At 34.5% G+C, this 25,288-nt stretch overlaps 1 protein-coding gene across 4 annotated transcripts in view; it reads right to left on the bottom strand.

The window, feature by feature from the left end:
* The window catches only part of DPH6 (diphthamine biosynthesis 6), a 205,771-nt gene that overhangs the window by 104,415 nt on the left and 76,068 nt on the right, over positions 1-25,288 (bottom strand). For all 4 annotated transcript variants that reach the window (XM_082761123.1, XM_082761122.1, XM_082761125.1 and 1 more), the window contains 5 exons: positions 20,693-20,780; positions 11,683-11,833; positions 10,494-10,625; positions 6,969-7,098; positions 4,231-4,405 (listed from right to left, as the gene is read on the bottom strand). In XM_082761123.1, the coding sequence (XP_082617249.1) occupies positions 4,231-4,405; positions 6,969-7,098; positions 10,494-10,625; positions 11,683-11,833; positions 20,693-20,780 (676 nt within the window). The remainder of the gene's footprint in view (positions 1-4,230; positions 4,406-6,968; positions 7,099-10,493; positions 10,626-11,682; positions 11,834-20,692; positions 20,781-25,288) is intronic.

The raw sequence follows: 25,288 nt of genomic DNA, 5'->3' as shown, positions 1-25,288 counted from the left end.
ACACATCCTTTTGTCCAGAACCCTCTCTCAAGATTGCAAAAATCAAATAAACAAACATATGAACAGTAAACAATACTCACAATTTGCTTCACTCCTCTCTACATGGCAGACTTATACGCTACTGGAACCCTGGAAAAACAAACCTCCACAAGTAATGAAGACATCAGTGGCTCACATAAGATCGTTCTGGAAACAAGTGTCTATGATACAGTGAAACCTATGTTTAATCTCCTTTTGCTCATAATAACCTGAGAAATTCCACATATGGACCTTTTTCATTCTGATATTCCCAGAAGATATAAAATCATAGGCATTTTTTGAGTGTTTAGTTGACTCATATGAGCCAGCAGTGTGCTCAGGTGGCCAAGAAGGCCAACGGCATCCTGGCTTGTATCAGGAACAGTGTGACCAGCAGGGCTAGGGAGGTGATCGTCCCCCTGTACTCAGCTCTGGTGAGGCCGCACCTCGAGTACTGTGTTCAGTTTTGGGCCCCTCGCTACAAGAAGGACATCGAGGTGCTTGAGCGGGTGCAGAGAAGGGCGACGAAGCTGGTGAGGGGCCTGGAGAACAAGTCCTACGAGGAGCGGCTGAGGGAGCTGGGCTTGTTCAGCCTGGAGAAAAGGAAGCTCAGGGGTGACCTTATCGCTCTTTTTAGGTACCTCAAGGGAGGCTGTAGCGAGGTGGGGGTTGGCCTGTTCTCCCACGTGCCTGGTGACAGGACGAGGGGGAATGGGTTTAAGTTGAGCCAGGGGAGTTTTAGGTTAGATGTTAGGAAGAACTTCTTCACTGAAAGGGTTGTGAGGCACTGGAACAGGCTGCCCAGGGAAGTGGTGGAGTCACCATCCCTGGAAGTCTTCAAAAGACGCTTAGATGTAGAGCTTAGGGATATGGTTTAGTGGAGGGCTGTTAGCGTTAGGTTGGAGGTTGGACTCGATGACCTTGAGGTCTCTTCCAACCTAGAAAATTCTGTGATTCTGTGACTCTACCTTATTTCATACAAGAGTAGTAGAGATGCCCATATTTAAAATAAAATTGTCCTCTATGAGTTTCTCATAGAAATTAAACTGCTTGTATCTAACCAAGTACTCTGTTCAAAACTTGAAAACATACAGTAATGTCTCATAAGGTTAGCACAATGAAATCAGAAGAGAAAATCTAGGTTTATTTTCACTCTTCACTTTAGATAGTTTGCATCATATTCAGGACAAATCAATCCACCTTTAAAAGACACAAAATGTTGTTGCTCAGTCACAACGGACGGGAAGGAGGCAGACAACTATCGGCTGTATGAATGTGAAAATAAAGTATTTTAAAGGGTCAGTTATATCTAAGAATTATACTATGATCTTTTTAATCTCTGATTTGCTAATAAAATGTTTCTAATGTCTGTACATCTTCATCCTTCTTCAGCCGATATTCTTACAAGGATAACCTATGCGTCCTCTTACAAGGAAAACCTATGCGTCCTCTTACAAGGATAACCTATGCATCCCTAAATGCATGGATTCATTAAAATATGCAATTTGTTTAATAACAGCTTAGGATGTTTTTGGAAAACTGCAACCAGTAAGATTAAGCAGCCAGGTAATCTGTCCTAGGAAAATAATAGACAAAGCTATTTCCAACACCACTTTCTCTTTTTAAAGCCATATGATACAGACCGTGCACTAAGCTGTATTGGACCATTTTCAGTTTCACAGTAAGAGAAAGAATGGAGTCTTAGCAGGGAAACATTAGAACTACTGCAAGTATCACTGCCTTTGATCAGACACAAGATTATTTATTCCTACTATTGTTCCCACAGTACTTATCCTTTAATTTGTTATGCATCGATGATCAGAAAAAAATAAAAGGAAAAAACAATTATTGTAGAATATGAGTACAATTAATTCTACTGTTGCAGTTCTCTTGTTCGTTTCCAGATAGAAAAAAAAACATTAAGAAACGTTGCCAAAACAAAAAAAAATATAAGTTCACATATATTTTTAAATTACATTAACTTACTAGAAGAAAATCTGGTAAAAACACTATCAAGTTTCCATGTATTCATACATAAGCATTTGTGGTTAGTATCTCAGTGCTGCACTGGGCTGTTTTTTGTTTGTTTGTTTTTATGACCTATGCTTACAGTTATTAAATGTTCAAAGAATGCAATCACAAAATACGTAATCATGAATAAACTCAGTCTAAATTTCTCACTACTAACACTGGATCTTCGTGTTTACCTCCTTAATACACAACAGTCCTGTTAGCTTTTGTGAAGATTATAAGGAAGCTGTTTCCATACAAACTATCAATTACAGATAGTCTTGACACTAATCCACTAGTAAAACACAATTAAAGCATGTAAATAAAATAATACTACGATAAAAAAGAGTGAGAAGTAAAAATATGAAATATATTTAGTAAAAATACTAAGCTAAGTTTATCAACGACCTGCACAAACTGTGTCCGCTGTTGAACAAAGGCCTGGATGAAAGCAAACCGCCATCATTGCACATTCCCAGACAGAATATAGCCTAGAGACTCTCAGGTACTTGTATTAGAAGGATATAATTAGAACACTTTGAAAGTCTGCTTACAAAGTACATCTCCAAGCATGAGGGCAAAAGGACCATACAGTTCTCTCTCAGTATCATCTTAAACTCTCCACACAAGTATCGAAAGCACGATGAGAGCAGTGGTAAATGTAAAAATTTAATTCTGCCTAACTGATAGTTTCCCAGAATTATATGTCAGGTCCTGTAAGTGTAACAAAAATTGAAAAAATGCAGATTTCTTCATTCTTTGTAAAACATGGTTAAAATTCACTACTACAGGGTTCCCATATATTGAAAGGTCTGAAAGACGGTCAATAAGACTGACAAAAGCAGCACAGAGTCTTTAATCTCTCATTAGGGTACTGTGAGGTTAGGTTTATAGAGAGACACACTATCTTTCATTACACCAGCTAATATAACTGGAAAATAAAATGCTACACCAAAAGTCCTAGGCATTTGTTATATAATACTGAAATCAGCCTTTACAGTAGTTCTAATGTAGCTTACATTCCAGGTGTTGACACAGACATTGTCAGAGTGTTCTGCAATAACAGAACAGGTGCACCAAGAAAAATATATTGAATTATCTCAGTTTTTCTCTTTTAAGTCAGTCAGTCAAATTGTATCTTTCAACAGTTTATATCTATTTCTTAGAAACACTGAGGTTGTTTTTAAAGAATGTTAAACCTAAAAGAGGAAGAATGTCTGATTTTGCTATTAATACTTCAAATGGTATTTAAATTCTTATATCATTCTGCCACCGTTGTTTGGTTTCTGTCAGAAGGACACTATCATGGTAAATCTCATTTATTTACTTTTTTTTTTTTTAAACTTTTTGTCCTCAGAGTACTGTTGGTCTGGACATTGTGTCCAGAGGACACAATGTGGACAAGAGGAATATTGGTAAGAAAAGATATATACAGTTTTTACAATAGAAAAGGTGAGATTTCATCATCTGTTAAAATGGTACTAGCTGGACAAGTGGATATCTTGGTACCATATTAGTCTGAATAGAAAAAAGCTTTCATTGAAATTTTTGGTCAATTTTATCAATGATACTTTACTGCCTCCTTTTCATGCTCTTTAAATAGTATGCAAGATTTGATTCACTTTATTATTAATTGGAAGAGAATAATAATAATAATAAGAGAATAATAATAATAAGAGAATAATAATAAGAGAATAATAATAATAATAATAATAATAAGTTTTTCAACCTTGGTATACTTTCAAATGGTTAAACAGTACCAAGAGCCTCAGTAAGGATTTCACTGAATAGGAATGGTAGGATTAACTTACCTACAAAAAGTTTGAATTTCTCACTTTAAACAAATTTCAAATATCCTTGGTTGTTGCTTAAGTGTGTTTATATTTTAGTCAGATTATAAAACCATGAGACAATTACTTGGTCTAATTATAACAAACAACAAAAAGTATGCTGTTCTTGAGATTCTCTGCACAGAAAAATTTAATCTGTCTTGTGATGCACAGTAGCTTTTGTTTTACTGATAAATTTTGAAAATATAGCTTTGAAATATTCATTTTCATTTTTTACAGTCAACAATAATACTTCACTTAAACTTTCATACTTTCTTTCTTTTGCAGATGCAGTTGGGATGAAAGACTTTATAACTGTACTCATCTCAGTAAACAGACATATAGTTCAAATGAAGTAACAAAGATTCCCTACCTTGATGGATTGACTGTAAGGTCCTATGCTAGCAGGTGCCCAGTGGGATATGCTCTGTACATGCAAGACCAGTTTTTCATCACTTAACATGCCATCTGCTGCGATGTCATTGCTATGTGCAAGGCAATCAATGCAAAATAGTACTCCATCAGGTAACAGAGTTTCCACACACACTCTGAAAACACAAGACAATTATATTTTTTCAAACAGTTTGCTTGTACCAACTTCCAGCATTTATTTCCCATGTTTTTGTTTTTTATTTTAGATAATGATTTTTTTTTTTCAGAAACATAACATAAAGCTACAGTATCACAGTAACCTTCTAGCTGTTATCTTCTCTCTAAATGATGATCAGCTTCACACCTTCAACAAGATGATTTGCATCACCAAGGAGAATCTAGTATGATAGCCAGTGTCTCATTCCTGCTTCGTTATTGTTATGTGTATCATTTTATTAAGAATATATGAGTTCTATTACTACGAAAACTTTGACCACACAACTCTGGGAATGTCAGGTAAATTATGCTAAGCAGCCTTCAGCTTGAGAATACCCTTGTCATAGTCTTATCTCCGTATGTTTTTCTCTGCATCTTCTTCCAACAATTGGACTAAAGGTTCAGTTTTCTAATGGTATGAAGTAGTTTATTGTTCCTTTACACCCTCCTTACATGTTATAATACAATACTGAGCATATTTTTCTGTTTTACTTTACGTTGTATGACAGATAGACATTTATGATGGCATAGAAAACCTGCTTAAGCATTAATTGATAAAGTTCACTATTGTTTGCTCCAAGGAAGACTGTGCCTGGATGGACAGAAAGACAGTCATTCTGTTGCCTCTGGCCAGTGAGAAAACAGGGTGTATGGGGGGGTGTGGGAAGTTGGGTGTGTAGAAAGAAAAAAGAAAAAAAAAAAAAGAAAAAAGAAAATTGACATTTCAAAGCCAGAAAAATAATTATATTTGCAGTCCATGCATAAAAAAGTCATTTATCTCTCAGCAGGAATCCAACAAAAATTACTTGGTTTCTTTACATATCATGTAATATAACCTTACAAAATTCTTCTTGTGTTCTTGTCTTGCTTATTTCTTCCAAGAAAACAATCTTTCTCTCCTCCTCCCCCATGCAAATACTGTATTTTTTCTTCATTACCATCATCATAAGCATGGATGAATGGATTTTCTGCTTGGGCTGGTAAATTTTCAAGACAATTTTGCAAATTTAGTGTAGATCCACACCCTTGAGTCTGTGCTTCTAGCATATTGCTTGTGAGAGCTCTCACAATTAGGTCTCTGTGCATAATGCCATGATGCAGCCATGCAAACTACTGCATAATTTTTCTCTTAGCTAAAATGCAACATAAATCTCTATGTTCTATAAAATAATCATAAAAAGCCTTTTCCTGCTGCAACTTCCTAATCTTTCTACCTGTTATTTATGACCTTTCTGAGAAGTCACGGAAAACTATATGGCTGACTATGCAAATGTGGAGGCCCAAGACATGCAGCAGAATGAGAAATGAAGGAAGCTAAACTGGGATAAGGGTAAGTGTCATAAAGCGAACTTAAGATTCTCTTAAGCAGTGGAGATTCATTACCATGTAGTTAACAGCTGGAACTAGACCCTTCCTCCTAAGGCACACACAACCAACACACTATTCTTCTGTTATTTGGTAAGCCTGGACTACAGTTAGTATTTCAAAGAAGCATCTGCCTGCTCTCTGTAATCTCTTCCAACACCCAGACAGAACAGATGATCAGGAGAATGTGAATCTATCATGTTATACATTATCTTAACAATATATTTTAACCATTGCCACACTACACTTAAAATTCACATGACTATACTGCACTTCATAATGGGAGTATACTATATATTATTTTACATTTGAAGATTTCCGAATTGTTGGTTTTAAAAAATATGAACAAGACATGAGATTTGACTTCCTAGTTGACCCTGCTTTGAAGAGCGGGTTAGACTAGGTGACTTCTAGAGGATCCTTCCAAGCTGTTTTAATCTATGCATCATTAAAGACCTGCATGATAGGGCAGAGTATACCCTCAGCAAGTTTGCATATGATACGAAACAGAGGAGTGGCTGTTTTGCACCAGGGGGCCATGCTGCCATTCAGAGAGATATGGACCGGCTGGAGAAATGAGCTGACATGAACCTCAGGCATCTCAAGAAGAATTGCAAAATACAGTACCTGGGGAAGAACAACCCCCAGGCACCTGTGCATGCTGGTGACTGCCCAGCTGGAAAGCAGCTTTGCAGAAAAGGACTTGTAGAGGTCCTAGTGCACAACAAGATGAGCATAAGCCAGCAATGTGCCCTTGTGGCAGAGGGCTGGTTGGCATCCTGGGCTACATTAGGATGAGCACTGCCAGCAGATAAGGGAAGCAAACAAACACGCAAATAGAACCCCATCAAGACAAAAGACCAGTCAGCTCAACCTAGTAACAAAAGAGAACTGAAAACTCTCAATATATGCATTACTTTTCTGTAAGGCCATACAAGGGGCACTTATAAACCTTATGGAAAATATGACGGCAAGAATTTCCAACCCTAGTGTTTTTGACTTTAGCACTTGTGATGTGATTACTCCAAAAGGCAGCAGAACTGTACTTACAAGTCTGTGAAACACAAATATTTGTACAAAAGTTTCATAAATGTGCTAACAATAATATAGCATATTGCAGTGTATCATAAATATATTATAACAGTAGTCTAATCCTACCTTGCTGGTGGACACAAATCAAATTCTGTCACATAAACTGAATTTATAACATTGAAATCTTTCATGTTCTTCGCATACAGATGAACCAAAATAATATCCTTTAGTTTCAATCCCAATGAAGTCATATTAGCTGCAAAACAAAAATAACATAGCTGTTAAAGATGAAATATTTTAAATGTGTGCAGAAAGACAACACAGGCAACCTGTGTTTGTCAACAAAACAAGTTGATAACAACTAGTTGTCTAAACATGACTGAAGGCTTTGCAACATACTACCTTTCCTTACATTATACCCAATTTTTCATGAAATTCTCTCATGTTAATTTTTTTTAATATGCAAAAATATATCACAAATAAATTCTATCCACACAGAGGTGAATTCTTACTCCAAAAAACATATCATGCATTAATGCATATAGGTATGCTATATTCCTATTTTTTTGCAGTTTTATCTTTTTTTTTTTATTTTTTCTTTTCCCCATTGTTTTGTTTTTCAGACTACAACAGCTAGTAATCTATGAAGGACTTTGAATCACAAAAGTACAAAACTGGAAGGGACAATAAGAGGTCTTTTAGTCATCCTCTTCAAAAAAAAGATCAAATATTTATATGATTATTCCAGAGTGATGCTTTCCTAAGCTGTTTTAAAAGAAAAACAACACTGCAGTAATAACCTCTGCATAAACAAAGAGTTATAAACGGCAAGACACACAATAGGAAACAGAAGTGGCCACAGGAGAAATGAAGGAATGGTAAGAGCGCAGAAAAACAAGCACGTACAATTAAAGAAAAGATCCTGGGAATTCAAAATCACTTGAATGTGCATGCATAGAAGCTTCCAGTCATAGCACTTTAGGAGAACGTATTAGTCTTACATAGTCAATACCACAAAAAGGTATGTGGATCAGCTCTGCAGTGTGTACCTTTATAACTCATGAGCAATAGAAACAAAATGAAGACCTAAGTCTTCTCTGAAAGAAGTGAAGAAATATAGAAGATATAGCTGTGACCAAACTTAAATGACCTATGCAAAGCTCTTGTCAGCATAGATTGGCAGATCTTGTTCTTTAATGCTTTAAATACAGTTCAAGAGTTGGCACACTTCCATGAAGGTTGATGTGGTCACACCAGTACTGAGTTTTGCTCTAAATGTCTCAGCTTTATTTAGTCAAACCGCTATTAGTGATAGAAATCTGAAGAGGGGAATTCTCACTGACAAAAAAATACAGTCCCCACTAAGTGATACAAGAGATTATAAAGCAATTGACATAGAACTCTTATGAAGTCAAGATACATCTCCAGAAATAATCAGATGAGAAATTAACACACAGTGATAATTCTGTTCAGAAATATAAATGGTTTGGGTTGGAAGGGACCTTAAAGATCATCTAATTCTGGATTTAAAAATAAACGTATTTGAAAATTGCCTGATAGCAACAACTATGTCAATACCAGCTATTATTTTATCACTCAAGGAGAAGATAATATTTTTAAAATTTCCAGCCAGCATTTTAGTCAAGAAAAGATTGGGTCTGCAGCATTATCTGAAGTATTTAACAGAAAAAAAGTATAAATTTAAAATGCATAAGCCAACAAACTAATTTGTGAAACTGTAACAGTATAAGAGCAGGTTGAAGGCAAAGAGATTTTGATAAATTCACTATTTTTAGCTTTATAAAAAAAATCTTCTTAAAGTCAAAGTACAATCCCCATTTTTTCTGCATGAATTAGAGGAATGATGGGAAATAATCTCTCCCTAGCTTGTAAGCAGAATAAAATTGACCTATCCAAAGTATCTAGTATGAAAGCATAAGTGATAAACCAGTTACAAACCCACCACTTGGGTTCTTAACAGTATGTTCTTCTTCTGAGGGCTATTATTTAGTACATTTCCACAATACACCAGGAAATCATACAGCCTTTCTTGAATTTTAAACCATTTGAGTCATCGTTCCAAATTATTTACATATTTACATGTAAAAAATTATTTATATATTTATATGTAAAGCACTGCAATCTTTGTCATCTTCTGATCACATCTAAATGAAAGTTTTAAAAAATAGTTTAAGAAAATAAATGTGAAGAGTAATGTACTGAACTCCCTCCTGTTCTTGTTTTCATGGAAGAACTCTATCTACTTGACAGAACAATTGTGTGTTTCATAATGTCCAGAAATTTCCATTTCTGAATCCTTTAGGCAGCACTTATTCTCTTTAGAGATTTTTAAATCAGTTAACCCTTTAAAGAGAAGGTTAAAAGGACTGTGGCTGTTCCATTTTTACAGTATAAAGGACTGAACTGCTATATAGATCAAAAGTATGAATTCAGACAAAGCTTTGTGCATATCTGCAGATCAGTGAAGTTCTCAAAACAGCTTGTTTTGCCATGACAGAACCTTAATTCATCCAGTCTTCCACATCCTCTTCCAAAAAGAAGATAGTCAGAAAGGAAATGTGAGAAATGACATTTCCTACCAAGAATTACATGAAAAATTACTATTTTTTCCTGACTATAATACAGCTAATGCAAGTAATTTGCTGGAAGCAGCAGGCCACTGAACCAGTCATAGTCTAGTTCTTCTTTTGATAGATGCTATAGTAAAAATATATAATATTTTACTGGCAGATTTCCATTCAAATGTAATGAAAACAAAAACCCTTTCACTTCAATTTACAAATAGTGCCAGTAAGATTTACACTAAATACTGCTGCCTTTTACTAAAAGTTAAATCACACCTAGCTGTCTGATTTCCAAGCAATTAAAACCCAGTGTGAGAGCCTTTGAGAAAGTACAACTTCTGAAAAATGTTGAAGGTTTCTTTCTTATCCTATATTCAGCCATGAAATCAGCTGCACATTTCAAACATAAAACTTTAGAGGACTATACCTCATGAGACTTTGTGAGCAAGAATATGAGACTACCTATTTGCATAATAAGAATTATTTCCATTTTAATGAATGAAAACAAGCCTATGAAATATGCTTTATTTAGAATTTAGACTGAAAAAAAAAAAGTGAATATTTTGTCCTGCAAGGAGAGGATAGTAAGGAACCTGGATTTCATGAATCCCAAGAAAGCAATTTCTTCTTTGCATTAAGAATATAAATAAGATTTACTACTACTGACCTAATCCTAGATGCCAAAATGTTCAACAGCTTTCTAGAAAACTTAATTTAAAATTATGGTAGCTACAAAAGTGCTTTAGCAAGTAGACAGCACCCATAACACACATGCACTCTCACACATAGTATATATTGCAAGAAAGCTATAAAGCAAGCTATAAAGCAAGTAAGCACTATGGAAATAGCATCACAGTGATATGATCACTACTCTGGCTTTCCAGGGTCTTCAAAAACCAGTCAAATTACAATGTGTTCAGTATTAAAGCCAACAACGATTCCAATCAAACACTAACTGAGATGGCACACTGACAACCACACTATTTAAAGTTACCAAAACATATGACAATACATATTTTAAGAACTACTATTAACAGCAGATAATGGATTAAATGAAAAAAAGTACCTTGGAGAGAAGAAAACGCCTCCCTTGTTGCCTCTTGTGTGGTTTTGCCTTTTGATGGAAGAAAATGTGCAGTGATACCTGAAAACCACTGGTAACCATTCCTGGATTTTCCTGAGCTTCCAAATGTCTTAGCTATGTGAAATGAAGTACAGAACTATGATTACAAAGATGAAAGATGTCAGATTAACCAAGAACCTATTTATATTTTGGTGAAGAGCTTCTACAGAAAACAAACAAACAAACAAAAAACACAAAACCTCAGGCTGTTAAAAGATCTTCAAAATTTATATACAGAAACATAGGTATAAAGCACCTATTAAAAGTAAATGTACTGATATCAAAGATTCCAAATGGTACTTGTCAAACCAAGTGGTACTTCTCCAAAACTGCCTTCAGAAAATGTGCTTAGAAGTGGCATTTAGCTGAAAATGTCAGTACTTTTCTCCTCCTTCCCTTCCCTCTCCCCAAACTTACAAATTTTCTATGTGTTTTGTGACAGAAATGTCACAAGAAATTATATTGAAAAGCTACAATTTTCAAAAGTATTCAAGTGACACAGAAACAGCTTATCGAAGTTACCTGACAAATTTTAATGGAAGTTAAATGTTTAACACGGTTCTGATAATCTTAGCAAATGCTTCCCCCCACACAATCAAACAACCCATCAGGAATTTATCTACATTCATGTGCCTAAACAGCATTCAATAACAAACACTGTTACACTATGAAACTTAATTTTCAGGAAGAGGTTACTATTCTTTGGATTTAGAGTAACAGTGATGCTGTGGTACTTCCTTCAATGAGTTACCCATCTATGAATTCAAGTTTATCTTGCATTAGTCACCTCATGTTTCAGGCAATGATAGTATGAGGCATATGATTTATTACTGTGGCTCAACTAAGAGACAGTAGCTTGTTAGGGTGCTAAACGTGATCACGCATATACCCGAGGCTGCTTTTACAAATGGGGTAGACTCGCAGCATGCAAGCAAGTCACATGGTTGCATTTTATAGATCATTTTAGAGTTTGCTTTTCTACTTTCAATTTAAAACTGTAGAGTTGGGGTACAGGTGTTGGAATGACCTTCGAAATAAAGCTCATTCCTTCCACTGTAATGACTGATTATATTACAATAATTTCATTCAGAAAACAATAAAGTTTTTTAAGCATAAAGTATTATAGACTCACTGAAATCCAAAGAATTATGCTTCAAAGACTTCCAGATGATTGGAATGATTTTCTGTGGTTCCTCCACTTCTGATGAAGGTAAAATGTCTCCATCATTGCAGGTTATATCACAAGAACAGCTACTGACCTTGAACATATCTGAAGACTCCCCCTGCTCAAGACAAACATAAAATAACCAAGTAAACAGCTTGCCAAGCAGTGTGAAATTATCAGATTTCATCGTTCAAATTTTCAGTTTTGATTGCAAAAAATACTACAGCTCCAGGTGTACCTAAGCTTAGAATATTATTCATGGCAGAACAGCAACAGGATTTCCCACTCTTTAGAATGCTAAATTAGCAAAATACAATAAACTCATGTTGACACACCATATGAGATCAAAATGCAGCCTTCGTAAATAAGAGCAATGGATATGAGAACTGATAAGACTTGAGATAAGAGATAGAACAATATTATAATGAAGAAACATTATACCACAATTGTGCAGCTATCTTAAAACAAACAAACAAACAAACAAAAACAGATAAATTAAGTGCAAGAAGGAACACAAATATAAAAGCAACAATTTGATAATTAACAATGTAAATAAATACTTGAAAAACGGGAAAAGGACTAGCAAGAAGTTTTAAAACCTTGATAAATCTTGAGTAAATGCAGCAACTAAGTCTTGCTCCATTCACTTCAAGGAAAGAGTATCCTTTCCATCAAACTCGACACATTTTGGGATGCTCAGAATTTTGAAACACAGAGAACAACATTTTCCAAGATTTATACAGTGGGGGCAATTCACTGATTTTCCAAGGCAGCCTAATCTGCAAAGTATGTTGATGTTGGGGTCACTAGCTTGGCAAACACTACTTTTCTTAATCTAAAAACAATATAAATTATGACAGAATTTGTCCATGAACCTTAATCACACATCACTTCATGCTGCAGCTCCCGATTCTAACAATAATTTCTGCTCAGAGGTCATTCATATAGTATCTGAAATACGTATTTTATTGAAGGCTTCCTAAATACTGAATTCACAAAATGGTGATAAAGCCAATTAAAAAAAGACAAAAAGGTGACAAAACATGAGGCTTTCAGAAGTCCTTAAATATTGATCAGAAATTGTTGAATATTATTTTACTTCACAAGTGTGAGATATGTTCATCTGATTCGTGTCAATATGGAACGATGCTAGGACCGCATGGTATAATGAATGTGACCTTCTGTCCTACAGACCCTTGTATAACCGCAAGTCTAAGAAAAACAGGGTGGTTAATGTATATAGTTCTTGTACCTTGCAAAGGAATGTTTTAGCAATTCCTGTCAATAGAGAGCTTGAAGGGAAATGTATTTGTAGGCTTTTCCTTGAAGTCTCTGATATCTGGGGGGTTTCAGAATAACTTCTAACTATTATGACTATTGCATGGGACATTGTGCAAGTTTCTGATATCTAGCCAGGAGATTAAGAAGATGGGGAGAGCTGAAGAACAACTAAAAGACAAAGCTTGCAGGGGACATTGAACAAGTCTCTGACATACAGCCAAGTTGGACAAGGGAGAAGGACAAGAGGGAAGAAGACTATGAGCCTTCAGCACGAGAGACCACCAGAGACCCCCAGAAGGACCACCGGAGACTGATACGCATGCTCCAGTAGGAGGGTTTGGATTCCAGAAACTAATTATAATAACCCTGTTTTTTTTAGAAGTAGTAATGAATATGTATTAGCCTAGGAGCATAAAAATCAGCTGCTTGATGTAACTGGTGTGTGTCTTGTTGGAGCACCCAGCGCTGTTTGCTTACCTCTATTCCTTTAATAAATCATAAAAATCATAAACTTTGATTATAGTCCTATTTTGAAGACTGAGCCATTTATTACACTTCAAGAAAAAAAGAAAAAAAAGTAAAAAAAAAAAAAAAAAAAGGCAGAAACTTATAGCATGAATTAGAAGTCTGATGAGAGTTCAACATTTACATTGACATTTGACTTCACTGGATAGAGAAAGGATCCAGTTAAGTGAAAGCAGGGTATTTGGAAATTCTCAAAACATTAAATTACAAAAAGGTCATTTCCTAGGAAACTCAGTTCTGCTGTCTCTAGAAGGGCTCAAGGAGAGTTTTTAAGCACTGTAAACAGTAAAGCTATGCTCTAAGAGGGGCTGATGTTCTTTGATTGGACTTCATTTTATTCATTCCTCTTAGGCATCACAGCCAAGGCAATAATCAACTTTATGTGAATCAATTGTACATGAGAGGTTAAAAGAAGCCAACTAAATGTGACATAATAGCGCAGATGAAAACTGCAATTTAGCACAAACACTATGTGTATTCCAACATTACAGTATACAAGCATCCAACAGCTTCTATACCATTTCCCACTCACTGAATTACACCTTCGACTACCATCAGTTGATATATTTTGCCATCAACCAGAGGGCCACATGAGAGCCCCAGCCCTTCAGGTAGAAAATAGAGAAGCAGGAAGATAAATCTGGAATAGAAATAGATCTCCAGTTGGATTATGCCACAACAACCAAGATAAAAAAAAAAAAAAAAAAAAAAAAGTTTACAAGATGATCCTATATAGAAATATTCAGGCCATACAGTGGCATGAAGTGCAATAACTGCTACCATCTCCTTCTTGCAAATGGCTGTTTTATTGAGTTGGTTGCTTTCAACATGAATGTTCATCATAGAATCACAGATTCTTCTAGTTTGGAAAAGATCTCTAGGATCTAGTACTGTTAACCTAGCACTGCCAAATGCACTATTAAACCATGTCACTAAGCTCTACAGCTACATGTACGTTTCCTGATACGCGTTCCAATAGCGAGCCTGTTCCAATACTTCACAACCCTTCCAGTGAAGAAATTTTTCCTAATATCCAACCTAAACCTCTCCTAGTGCAACTTAAGGCTATTTTCCTCTTGTCTTATCACTTGGTGCTTGGTAGAATAGACCAATCCTCATCTTGCTGTAACATAATTAGGCTTGCTTTAACATATGTAGAATGAGATAAGGTTTCCCAAACCTCCTTTTCTGCGGGCTAAACAATGTCAGCTCCCTCAAATGCTCCTCATAAGACTTGTTTTCCAGACCCTTCACCAGTTTCATTGCTCATGAAACTACAAATTAGCATGGAACACAGACATTCAAAAGGTACTAATACAATATACTGAGTTTGCATCTCTTGGTCCTAACCTGTGAGTAGTGATACTATCTCAGTTCTGTGTTGTTTTTGTTCTTGTTTCTTCTAAATAAGACACCTGGGTTTTACCTTCAATATGGTATAACAAACTTTTACTTTCATAACAAAACATTATGAAAGTAAAAACATGATGACTGGAAAGGGAGAAAGAAGTTCCAGCTTGACAACATGACAGTCATTCTGTTTCAAGCTTTACGTAAGTACCTTCTGAGCAATCTAGAGGTAGATATCTTGTATAAATGCTATGAGAGACCTGTAACTTCTCTCCATTCCCTAATCTTAAGGACCGAATTCATGACACTACACCACTGAATATGAAACAAGCACCTATTCCATTTTTATGCCATCTGTGAAGATAGTTTTCAACTATGTTTCTAAACATCTTTTCTATAAATGTACTTCATAAAAAATTCATGAGTATGTAGTAAGACTCACAGATTTTATCACAACTGGTTTGCTGCAACCTACAGAACTCCTGTGTAGCTTTGTACTTTGTTAATGTTACATATAACCCAAATGCATGCCATATGAAATTCTCATATAATCCATTCACATCCTTTTTTTTCCTAAATATGTCAATATTTTGTAAGTTGGGAAACATATTAATATTGCTTCACAGATACAAATAACGGAATTATATATCTGTGTTTATTCCTTTACACAAACAGCTGGTCAGTTGGAAATTTTTTGGAAATTACTAAGAAGTACTAGAAATTCTATAAGGTTTCTCATGAACCAAAGACTATAAGAATAATTATAGACTACAGTTCATTTCAATGGCTATGACACATCACAATGATTCATTCAAGGCTGATGCCCACAATGCTCCAGAAACATTGGTAATCAATCACATTCAACAGCAGCACTGGTGTAGGCTTCAGCAGAAGTATTAGGTGTGGAACCTGGCACTAGAAGAACAGGCTCAATGCCAGCATAAGTAGAGCTGCCAGACTCTGTTTAGTAGCTATATTCAAATCTCATACAAATGTTGGTCTTCCATTCCTATCAACAGAGAAAATAATCTAAGAATGTAAAACTAAAAGTTACAGACTGTCACAAATAGACCAACTTTCCCTGAATAATATTCTCATCTTTTTAAAAACAACAAAAAAAAAATCAAGCTTGCTATAATGACATTTTAATTAAATCTTACAGAACCTATTTTACCACATAACATTTTCATGTTACTTCACAGAAGCAATATATTTTCCCATTTGTTACACTGTTTCTCCCACACCCACTGTACATTGTGATACCAACCTAATTCTGGATCAGAGCCTGCATGCATGCATATGTTTAACTATATTCACATAACTCATGTCATTGATGTAAGCACACTCAGAATGAAGTTAAGCAAATGCACGAGCGTTCCAAGATCCAAATTCTCCCGTTGAAAAAGCCTGGGAGCTAGGACTTTGACTGATACAGCTGAAATTCCATGTAGTGGTCTTTTATGAAAACAACAGATTGTCATCTTAAAAAGCTTATATTCGCCACCATAAAAACTGGTATAAAAACCTATCACAACAAAATTCCAAAACTGATAGTTTCCCACTGAGCAGCAATGAGAATATAGTGTGGCAGAGAGCTCACAAGACATAAGGGAAGACTCTTTATTCTTCGCGGTTTACCTTGACAACATAACTCCTTAGAATAAATATAATGAGGGAGACCACATACATCTCTTTGCAGTATTTCAAGTACAGTATACAGACACACAGGACAGAAAGTCCTATACTATGAAAGACTTTAAAATAAACTACTTTTATTATGAAAAGAGAAAAAAAATATATCCCTTTTCAGAAAACTGGATCTGCAATCAAATGGAGTAGGAAAGAAAATCCTTTATTTTGAAATAAATCACTGTACAATGAAGAGAATTCTGCAGTTATTTCTTAAAAAGTTTACAAAAGTACTTGTAACAAACAAACTGGAGTTACCCATATTTTTACCATGCAGAAAGGAAATTAAATGTTACCAGGTAGAAATAACATTAAATGATGACAAGGTATTAAAAAAAAATGCCACCAACAAAACATGTTTTGCAACTTGAAATTTCCTCCTGTACTCTTTAATACCACTTAAAAAGTCTAATTCCTAAAGCTAAAGTCCTAGATGGAGATTGATTAAAATAATTCAGGCTAGAAGAAACTGGACAGAAAGAGGTTACAAAGTGGAATCAAATCTGACCTGCAGGATCACACTCCTTTAGTACAAAAGGCATGTAAATATCTCCCAAGTGCCTTTTCTAATATGTTAAAAATCATTCGTCTCCAATTTAACCTGTGAAATTGATTTGTTGACAGGGACATAACTGCTTGCAATACTGAAATGTGTTCCACCAATGTAAAACATGCCAAGATGTTTTACAACCAGGAAAATAAATGAGCCTTGCAATATCAATTTATGGTAGGTAAATACAATGCAATATTATGAATTAGTAATCCTACTACAAGAAAGTACACATCAGATATGATTATCTGGTGCAGACGAATAGGCTCCTTTCCTTGTGCCAAATGTAGCAAGAAAGCTACATGGCTCCCTCTCATTCTGGACTATCCCCAACCTAAGGAGCTGCAGTTTTACAGCTTGTATCATTTGATGTATCTGTCTTTCTACCCACTGGGACTCAGAGAACAGAGCATTCATTATTAAATGTGGGCAAGAGCAATTATTAGAACATGAATGATAGCTAATATGTTCACTACTGGTATCAGAAGTATGCTCAGAAAGAATTACCAAATCAACAGAAGCTCCAGCAGCTTTCATTTCTGTTTCTGATCATTTAAAAGCCAATACAGTTCAACACAGTAACAGAACATTATAATATGGGGAAAATACAAATGTTTTGCAAGTTCATTTTGCTAGCAATGTAAAAAGGAAAAAAAAAATAGTTATTGCACTTTTAAACAGTTATATTTTACCTTATTTGGAAATATAAAAATTAAATATGTATCAAATACAAAAGCTGATACATTTGATTTAAAAAATGCTGGAAAATGCTTCTGAAATTGCTTCCCATTCAACAATTTAAACGTGCAAAAGACACAATCCAAGTAAAGTAAAGCCAAGTAAAATAGCAATGAAACTAGATATGTGTATTATGTATATCACAGCAGTGACCTTGTTTTTTTTACAATGAAGTAAATGAGACAACCATGAATTTTTGGCATGAGTGTTTTATTTGCATTATTTATTCTTAATGTTTTTGAAGAATACCTACGAAAAAAAGTTTTCTTACACCATTTTTTAACCTAATTTTTAATAGTGTTCTAATAATAAAATAATACGTTTGATTATACCTTTAGTCTTTTCTGTATCACTAATAATGAAAGAAAGAAGGAGGCATAAAAAGAGAGCTTGAATTATTATGCAAAAATACATCTTGAAGTTGCACAGTAATGTATTAAACCAGAACAGTGAGTAAAATGTTATTTCCCCCCAGGCACAAGGGCTCATTTTGCTGCCAGAAACAATCTAAAGCAAATTTCTACCCAGGCTTTGTAGTTAAACATGAAGAGATTTATCTGAAGAAAATGCATTATAGAGGAGGAAAGACAGCAGAGACTAAGGTACACTAGCTATAATTGCATAATGATTATAAAGTAAATTTAAAGAATGTAAAACTAACACTTGTAGAACATAACTAAGATAAAATAGAATAAAAGTTAGAAATAAATAGAATAAAAGTTAAAAATATGTATGAATCAGTTGAAATTATAACAAAACTGATATCATAATACTTATTAGAATTACACATCACTGTGCAGACTATTAATGGTTTCTACAAAGAGCTTCTATAAGTGGCCACTTTTATGCATTGCTCATAATAGAGTGTTTTGCCCAATTTTCAGTAATCCCTTAAAAGCCTGAAACGAAAATTAATTCTCCTCCTAAAATAGTGGTGTGTTTTTTGTTTTTTTTTTCCCCTGCAGTGATTTGTTATTGGCTTTCAAGTGCTGAATACTAACTGATATTTATTTTTTTTATAGAACTTGTAAGCACAAAATAGTGAGAAAAAATACAGTCCTACAGGCATTTCATTTTTGAAGGCCTCTCTATTATTACTTAGTTAAACTGTGCTAACTTCGTAACATGCTATGCTCTGAAAGATTGACTGGTTCTCCATATTCACAGCTTCTTGAAAACCCAGCTTATTTTATCATGACATAAAATAAATTAATCTATAGCCAAAACATTCTGATACTTTTCATTGTGAGGCAGCCATGGCATAAAACAGACTATTTTCCTTTTAACTCTACAAGACATTAGTTTATATACCAAAATCCAGGGCATGCCTCTGTAAACCTTACCTCTTAGGGAATGTGACAGCTTTGTCTACAATGAATTTGAAATATGATTCACTACAATGCTACTTGAAACTGTGAACATTTAACCAAATCTAAAACATCTACGTATGAGGGAAAAAAAGCTTCTGAACAGATAAAAGTAAAATCTTGATTCTCATATAAAATGTTATGCATTTTAATATGACTTTTGCCTGATTTATATAAAGCTTTGTGTTTTTCATTTTCCCTAGCCTGTCACATTGCTGAGATGTATGGTGTATGTTAGCATCAAGTTTGCCAGGAGCAATAAAGTCAATGCCCTTAAAGAAATATTAATCTATTATCACTAGTCCCCACCATGCCCCCACCACCAATTTTCTCTTATTCAGAGTATATGGGTTTGCCTCACATAGTTAGTTAACATCCACACTCTACTACACAAATATTTGAAAGAAACGCAAGCTAGAAATGGACAGGGTGAAATACAATTTACTTTCTGTGGCAAGATTGAGGTCATCATGAAATAAACAAACAAACAAATAAATAAATAAATAATGTAGATATTGTATCTGTTTGGAAAGATAAAAAAAAAAAAAAGAGGTAAAAAAGTGTATCAGATATTGAAGAAAATATGGAAATGTAGTTGCTCAAAACAGATGAGATGTAAAACATCCGTTGAATAACATTTTATAACAATCCTTGAACCTAAAAGAGGTTTGGTGATCATCAAAGTGTAGAAAGAAGTAGGAAGACCTGTAAAGAGATGACTGCAACAGTAGCAGGAAGATCATGAGACATTCTTTCCAACAACAACAAAAAAAAATAGGAAAAATGACTTACTTGACCTTCTTATCTCACATAAAATTTGCAATATTTAAGCCACTAGAGTTCTTATTCCTGTTCTGCTTCCATGGAATCAGAAGCTAAAAGGACGATCCCAGTGAACTACCAAGAATTCTCTTAAGTTCTTTGATGACTATATATTCTCTACATGATTTAGAGTCATTAATTAGATGTATAGTTCATATGGAAAAAATTAAATGACCAACCAGTGTTTTTTTTTTTTTTTTTTTTTTAAACAAAACAAAACAAACAAACAAACAAAAAAACCTCAACCACTTGTGAGTCAGAAGGTTTTAAAATCAGTCACTTTGCATCAAAAACAGCATAAATAGATATCACCTCCCAACAAGTCAACACTGGTCACACAGTTACTAATAGAGCTGTGTTCCATGGTGTGGCTAGCTGTATGACACAGGTTACATATCTGCTTGGTTGCACCATGTTGACGAAGCACCTTGAGGTTTCAGGATGAAAAATGCTACACAAATATACTACCTTCATTCATTTGACACAAGGAAGCATTTGTGTTGAACTTTTCTTATGGCAAATTCAGAAATTCAACTAAATATGTACAAAGTTACTTCAAAGTAACATGAGAATATGTAGCTTAACTCCAAATCTTGACAAAAAATCAACAACAACACATAGCTTTAAAGGGAGATGACATTTGGAATCTACTTGCCTTATCCTCCAGGTGCAATTTTAAAAAACGAAGGTAAGCCACAGGTGCAAATGCATCAGCTGAATGCACAACCACCTTTGCTGAATCTCTGAAATACAAAATTATTAGCATCACATATTAATGTATAAATTTACATTTAAATTATCAATGTTTAGTCACTGTACAACAGACTGCCAAGTAACTCATTGATTATCTATTAGTTAATTGTGTTTTTTTAATAACAATTAAGAAAACAAGTTTGACATATAAAGTCACTTTGTTCAACAACACATTATCTTTACTAATTTTGAAAAGGAGTAACTGTACTTTCAGACCAGCACTGAGAGATTTAGCTAGCTGTAGCTTTTGCAATCATAACTGACATTCTGTTTTGCATTCCAGAGACTAATATGTAAAGCAATCTCTTCATTGCATCAACAGAAGATTTTTTTAAAAGTCTTTTATTCCTCAAGTGATTCTCCAGGGACCAGTTCTTGAAGTATTAACACCATACAATATTTCACGCTGAGAAACTGACTGATTTGACCATCTTGCATCTGATACTGAAGACTACTAGACACAACTTTTTAATGCCAAATGTGTTTGTAACAATGATAAACTTCCTGTGCGCTGATTCAAATTAGTTAATTGTAGTTTTCATTTTTACAGACACAATCTGTCACACTTTCATTCAGAAGAGGCAGTATCTGTTATATCCATATGCATGGTTTTACTGCTTAAGCAAAAGGTAGCTCTAGGAAACAAACATCAGAAGGTGAGAAATTCAAAGAAAACATAAGAGAAACTTAGATGCATTAAAAGAAAACCTGAAAATTGTTATAAGCAAGGCTAAGGACATGCAGATAATTTTCCTGAAGCCACGGTGCCCTTGATACCCTCACAGTATACAACAAAATCCTGTTTGGAATCCCCAAGCCTAGCTCTTCTCAAGTAATGACACATGCAAAAACCATGCAAACTGGAAACAGTTGAAGTCTTGGCCAGATTCCACTGACTTAATGACAGTGTAAAATTAACAGAAATATCTGCTTTTTAAAATGTGGCTTAAGATTTAGAACAAAAAAATCATTGAAATAATCACCATTAGTATATTGCACAATAACGATAAATACTTCTATCATAAGAAACTCTGCTTCTTTTTTAATAAACTTTTGAAGTAATTTTTTTGATAGTCAGGTCTCCAGCTTCAGTCCTGAGAGTTACCATCAAGATTTTAAAGACAAAATATTATGTATTCTTTTAAATTTCCTTAAAGATTGTTCTTTAAGATTAAAGTAATTCTTTTCAAATGATCACGGTGTCTTTTTCTTTTACTTTTAACAGAAATATTGTAAATGGGTAGAAAATCAGTTTGGAAATCTTCAGTATGGGAAAACAATGTTAGAAATCAGACATTAAGACTGCAGTGATACCTGTTACCTGGCTGTCTTCACTGTCTGAGAGTATTCTCAGTAAATACTTGCTGCTTTACATTGAAAGAAGCAACAGCAACTGGGAATTCTGGTACTTTTTGTGATGCATTAGATATTTTAGATTAACAGAAAAGCTTACTTCCAAAAGGAAAAGCAAAATTTTAGGGTTATTCATTGGACATGTCTGTTTAATTTAAACACCTAGTAACTTTTTAAAAATACTAAATTCTGAAGTAAAAGTGGCAGTACAACTTGTAATCCCAATTCAGCAGTACAGTAGTATGCATGCTGTACTGATACACAGGTATCCATTGATACCTACATTGTATGTCCAATAACTTCACAATTTTTTAGCACTTATTCGTTATTCAAGTATTGTAAATAGCAAGACATCACAAACATTTCTTCTAGGTATGAAATACATTGTTATGGCATATAGCTAACACATTGATCTTTGATGATGCCATAGTAGATGTCTGGTTTAATACGTCAGTATTTCTCAACTAATGGGTCAAAATAGATAGAATATGTGGTGTTGAAAATAGTATTACGATATGTGTCAAATAAAATTTTTCTTCAAACACTTCATTTTCTGTCAGCCTCTCAGAACATACATCATTGTTCTAATAAAATTCTAACTAATAAAATCTTTTTCAATACTAAATGTAATAGAGGTGGAAACTAGAACAGTTTTGTTTTCAACAATAAGTCACCAATTCAAAAAAGATAGGAAGTCCTGAACTTAGATGTTATGTCCAGCTTAGGAAACAGTAAAATACACTAAAAACAAACAAAAAAACACAGAACAAAACAAGAAAGAAAAAAGTTAGAAGAAAACAAACAAACAAACAAACATAAATCCATGAACAGCAGAGCTTAAAATGAAAAACAATCATTAGAGAGACCCTGACAGTTATGAAGGCCATATAATGCTGAAATTCTGAAATTTCATTAGGAATGAAATTACATTATGACAGAAACACAGGAATTTTATTGATGAATATTTTCAGAAGACTTTTGAAAGCAACAAAAAGTAGTTTGAAAAACTTTCTGAATTATCTAGTTTTAAAATCATAATCATCTGATCCCTCAAAACTTATTGAAGACCCGGGAAATATCTATTTACTTTAAAACAGTCAGAAATATTTTCAGAAGACAAATATGACAAGTAAGAGCAAGCCTTTTTGGTTTTCCTCTTATTCTGAGATTTAGTATTGACTCCAAACCTGGAACCCTAAACCTAAACACAAAGGTAATGACAACATTTATCAGTGTAAAATTATATTTCCAAAATATTTTCAGTATGTCAATTTAACTTAAAAAATATAAAAGTAAAACACTTTGTGTGCCATAAATATTAATGGGCCTTTATCATAAGGGTACATATTAGATGGCATTCACACAGATGAGGACTACATCTCTCTGATTTGCAGAGGTGTCAATCAATTGCACTGTAAATATCAGTGTAATACCAGACAGAAAATGATTGTTACGTCTTAAATATTGAGTATAAGAAAGCTGACAACTGGATTACAACAATCTGGTAAAACCAGATAAAACACGTTTGACTCTTGGTTGACAACTCTGGATGTAAGATTTTATTATTTGTTTTTAATGCTAAATCTTGTTTATTTTCAATTATTTCATGCAATTTGGCATGCTTGGTTTGTGAAGTGTATTTTTTAATGAAGATTGAATGGAATGGCAAGAATTCAATTTAATATTCAAATGCAAATTTAATCTTATGCTCTTACACTAAATAGACTCCCACTTCTCTATAAGTCACACATCAAGGTTATTTTTATTTTTTTTCCTTGGTCTAGATTTCTTTTTTCAAAGATGACACTGTGGAAATATATCACAAGTCTCATGTGACAAAAGCAGCAACCAGTGAAAATGCTACCCAAAAGTAGTTTTATAAACGTTAGGCATATTTTCTCCTCTTTTACTAGGTTTATGTGGCAAGGTTAAGAAAGGTTAAAAAAAAGCAACAACAACAAATGCTGCACAGCAGTTGTGAGAGGGGGGAATTAAGAAAAAAATATGTCAGAAACAACCCTGCAGACACCAAGGTCAGTGAAGAAGGAGATGCTCCAGGTGCTGGAGCAGAGATTCCTCCATAGCTTGTGGAGAGGACCATGGTGATGCAGATTGTCTCCTTGCAGCCCATGAAGGACCATGTTGGAATAAATATCCTTTCTGCAGACTGTGAAGGAAGACACAGGGCTGCAGCAGGTGGATGTGCCCTGAAAGAAGCTGCCACCTGGGGAGTGCCCATGCAGGGGCAGGCTCCTGGCAAGAGCTGCAGCTCATGGGGTCCCACATTGGAGCAGACCAATAATTTCCCCCAAGTCAAGTCTGTTTTGCCCATGATGGTATTGGGTAAGTCATTTCCCTGTCTTTATCTTAACACACAAGCTCTTTACTGCATTTTCTTGCCCTGTGTGACTAAGGAAGTAGAGAGTAAAGGTGCCTTCATGGGCACCTGGCAGCCAGCCAAGATTAACCCACTATACCTATTATACAGGAAAGAATTATCTCCATTATCTTCCATAGAAACTTTCTCTAGCGAAAAGTTTCCAAGGAACTTAGGACCTTGAAAAATCTGTACAGGTTTCAACCTCTAGCTTGTAATTCTTAAAATTCCATTTATGCCTCAAAAAAGTATCAGGATATATACCACAATCACAGTTATCTAAACATCTGGAAACTGTACCAGCATAACCAACAACATAGTCTGTTTAGCTTCACACAGCGTGCATGAAAAACAAGAATAAAAAGTAGAAAATAATATTATTATGAATAACTTATTTAATGAAGAAGAAACTACAAATATTTTCAGTGTAAAAAGTAATAGATTTTCACACAAATGTCCCTCTCAAAAGCTATGCCTTTATGACAAAGTAGTAGAAGAGCTAAGCAGGGCCAATTACACCTGAGAGACACAATGTCAGCATAGCTATTCAGTTTCCATTACAGAAATGTATATTTAGAACTAGCTTGAGTAGCTGTTTAACAGCCTACTGTGTTTATATTTATTATTATACAAACACTGATTTATATACTTGTCTTTTCCTGCATTTTTGTTCATTTATTGTTAACTTTTGTTATTATTTGGAGTGTGGCCAATAGAAATAAGGACAACTCAGCCTCTGTTTTAGCTAGTCCAAGTATTCAGTTATCT

The sequence above is a fragment of the Aythya marila genome (assembly GCF_965140915.1).
Source record: "Aythya marila genome assembly, chromosome: 5".
In the NCBI taxonomy this organism is placed as follows: Eukaryota; Metazoa; Chordata; class Aves; order Anseriformes; family Anatidae; genus Aythya; species Aythya marila.
This window is presented reverse-complemented; position numbering and strand designations above follow the sequence as displayed.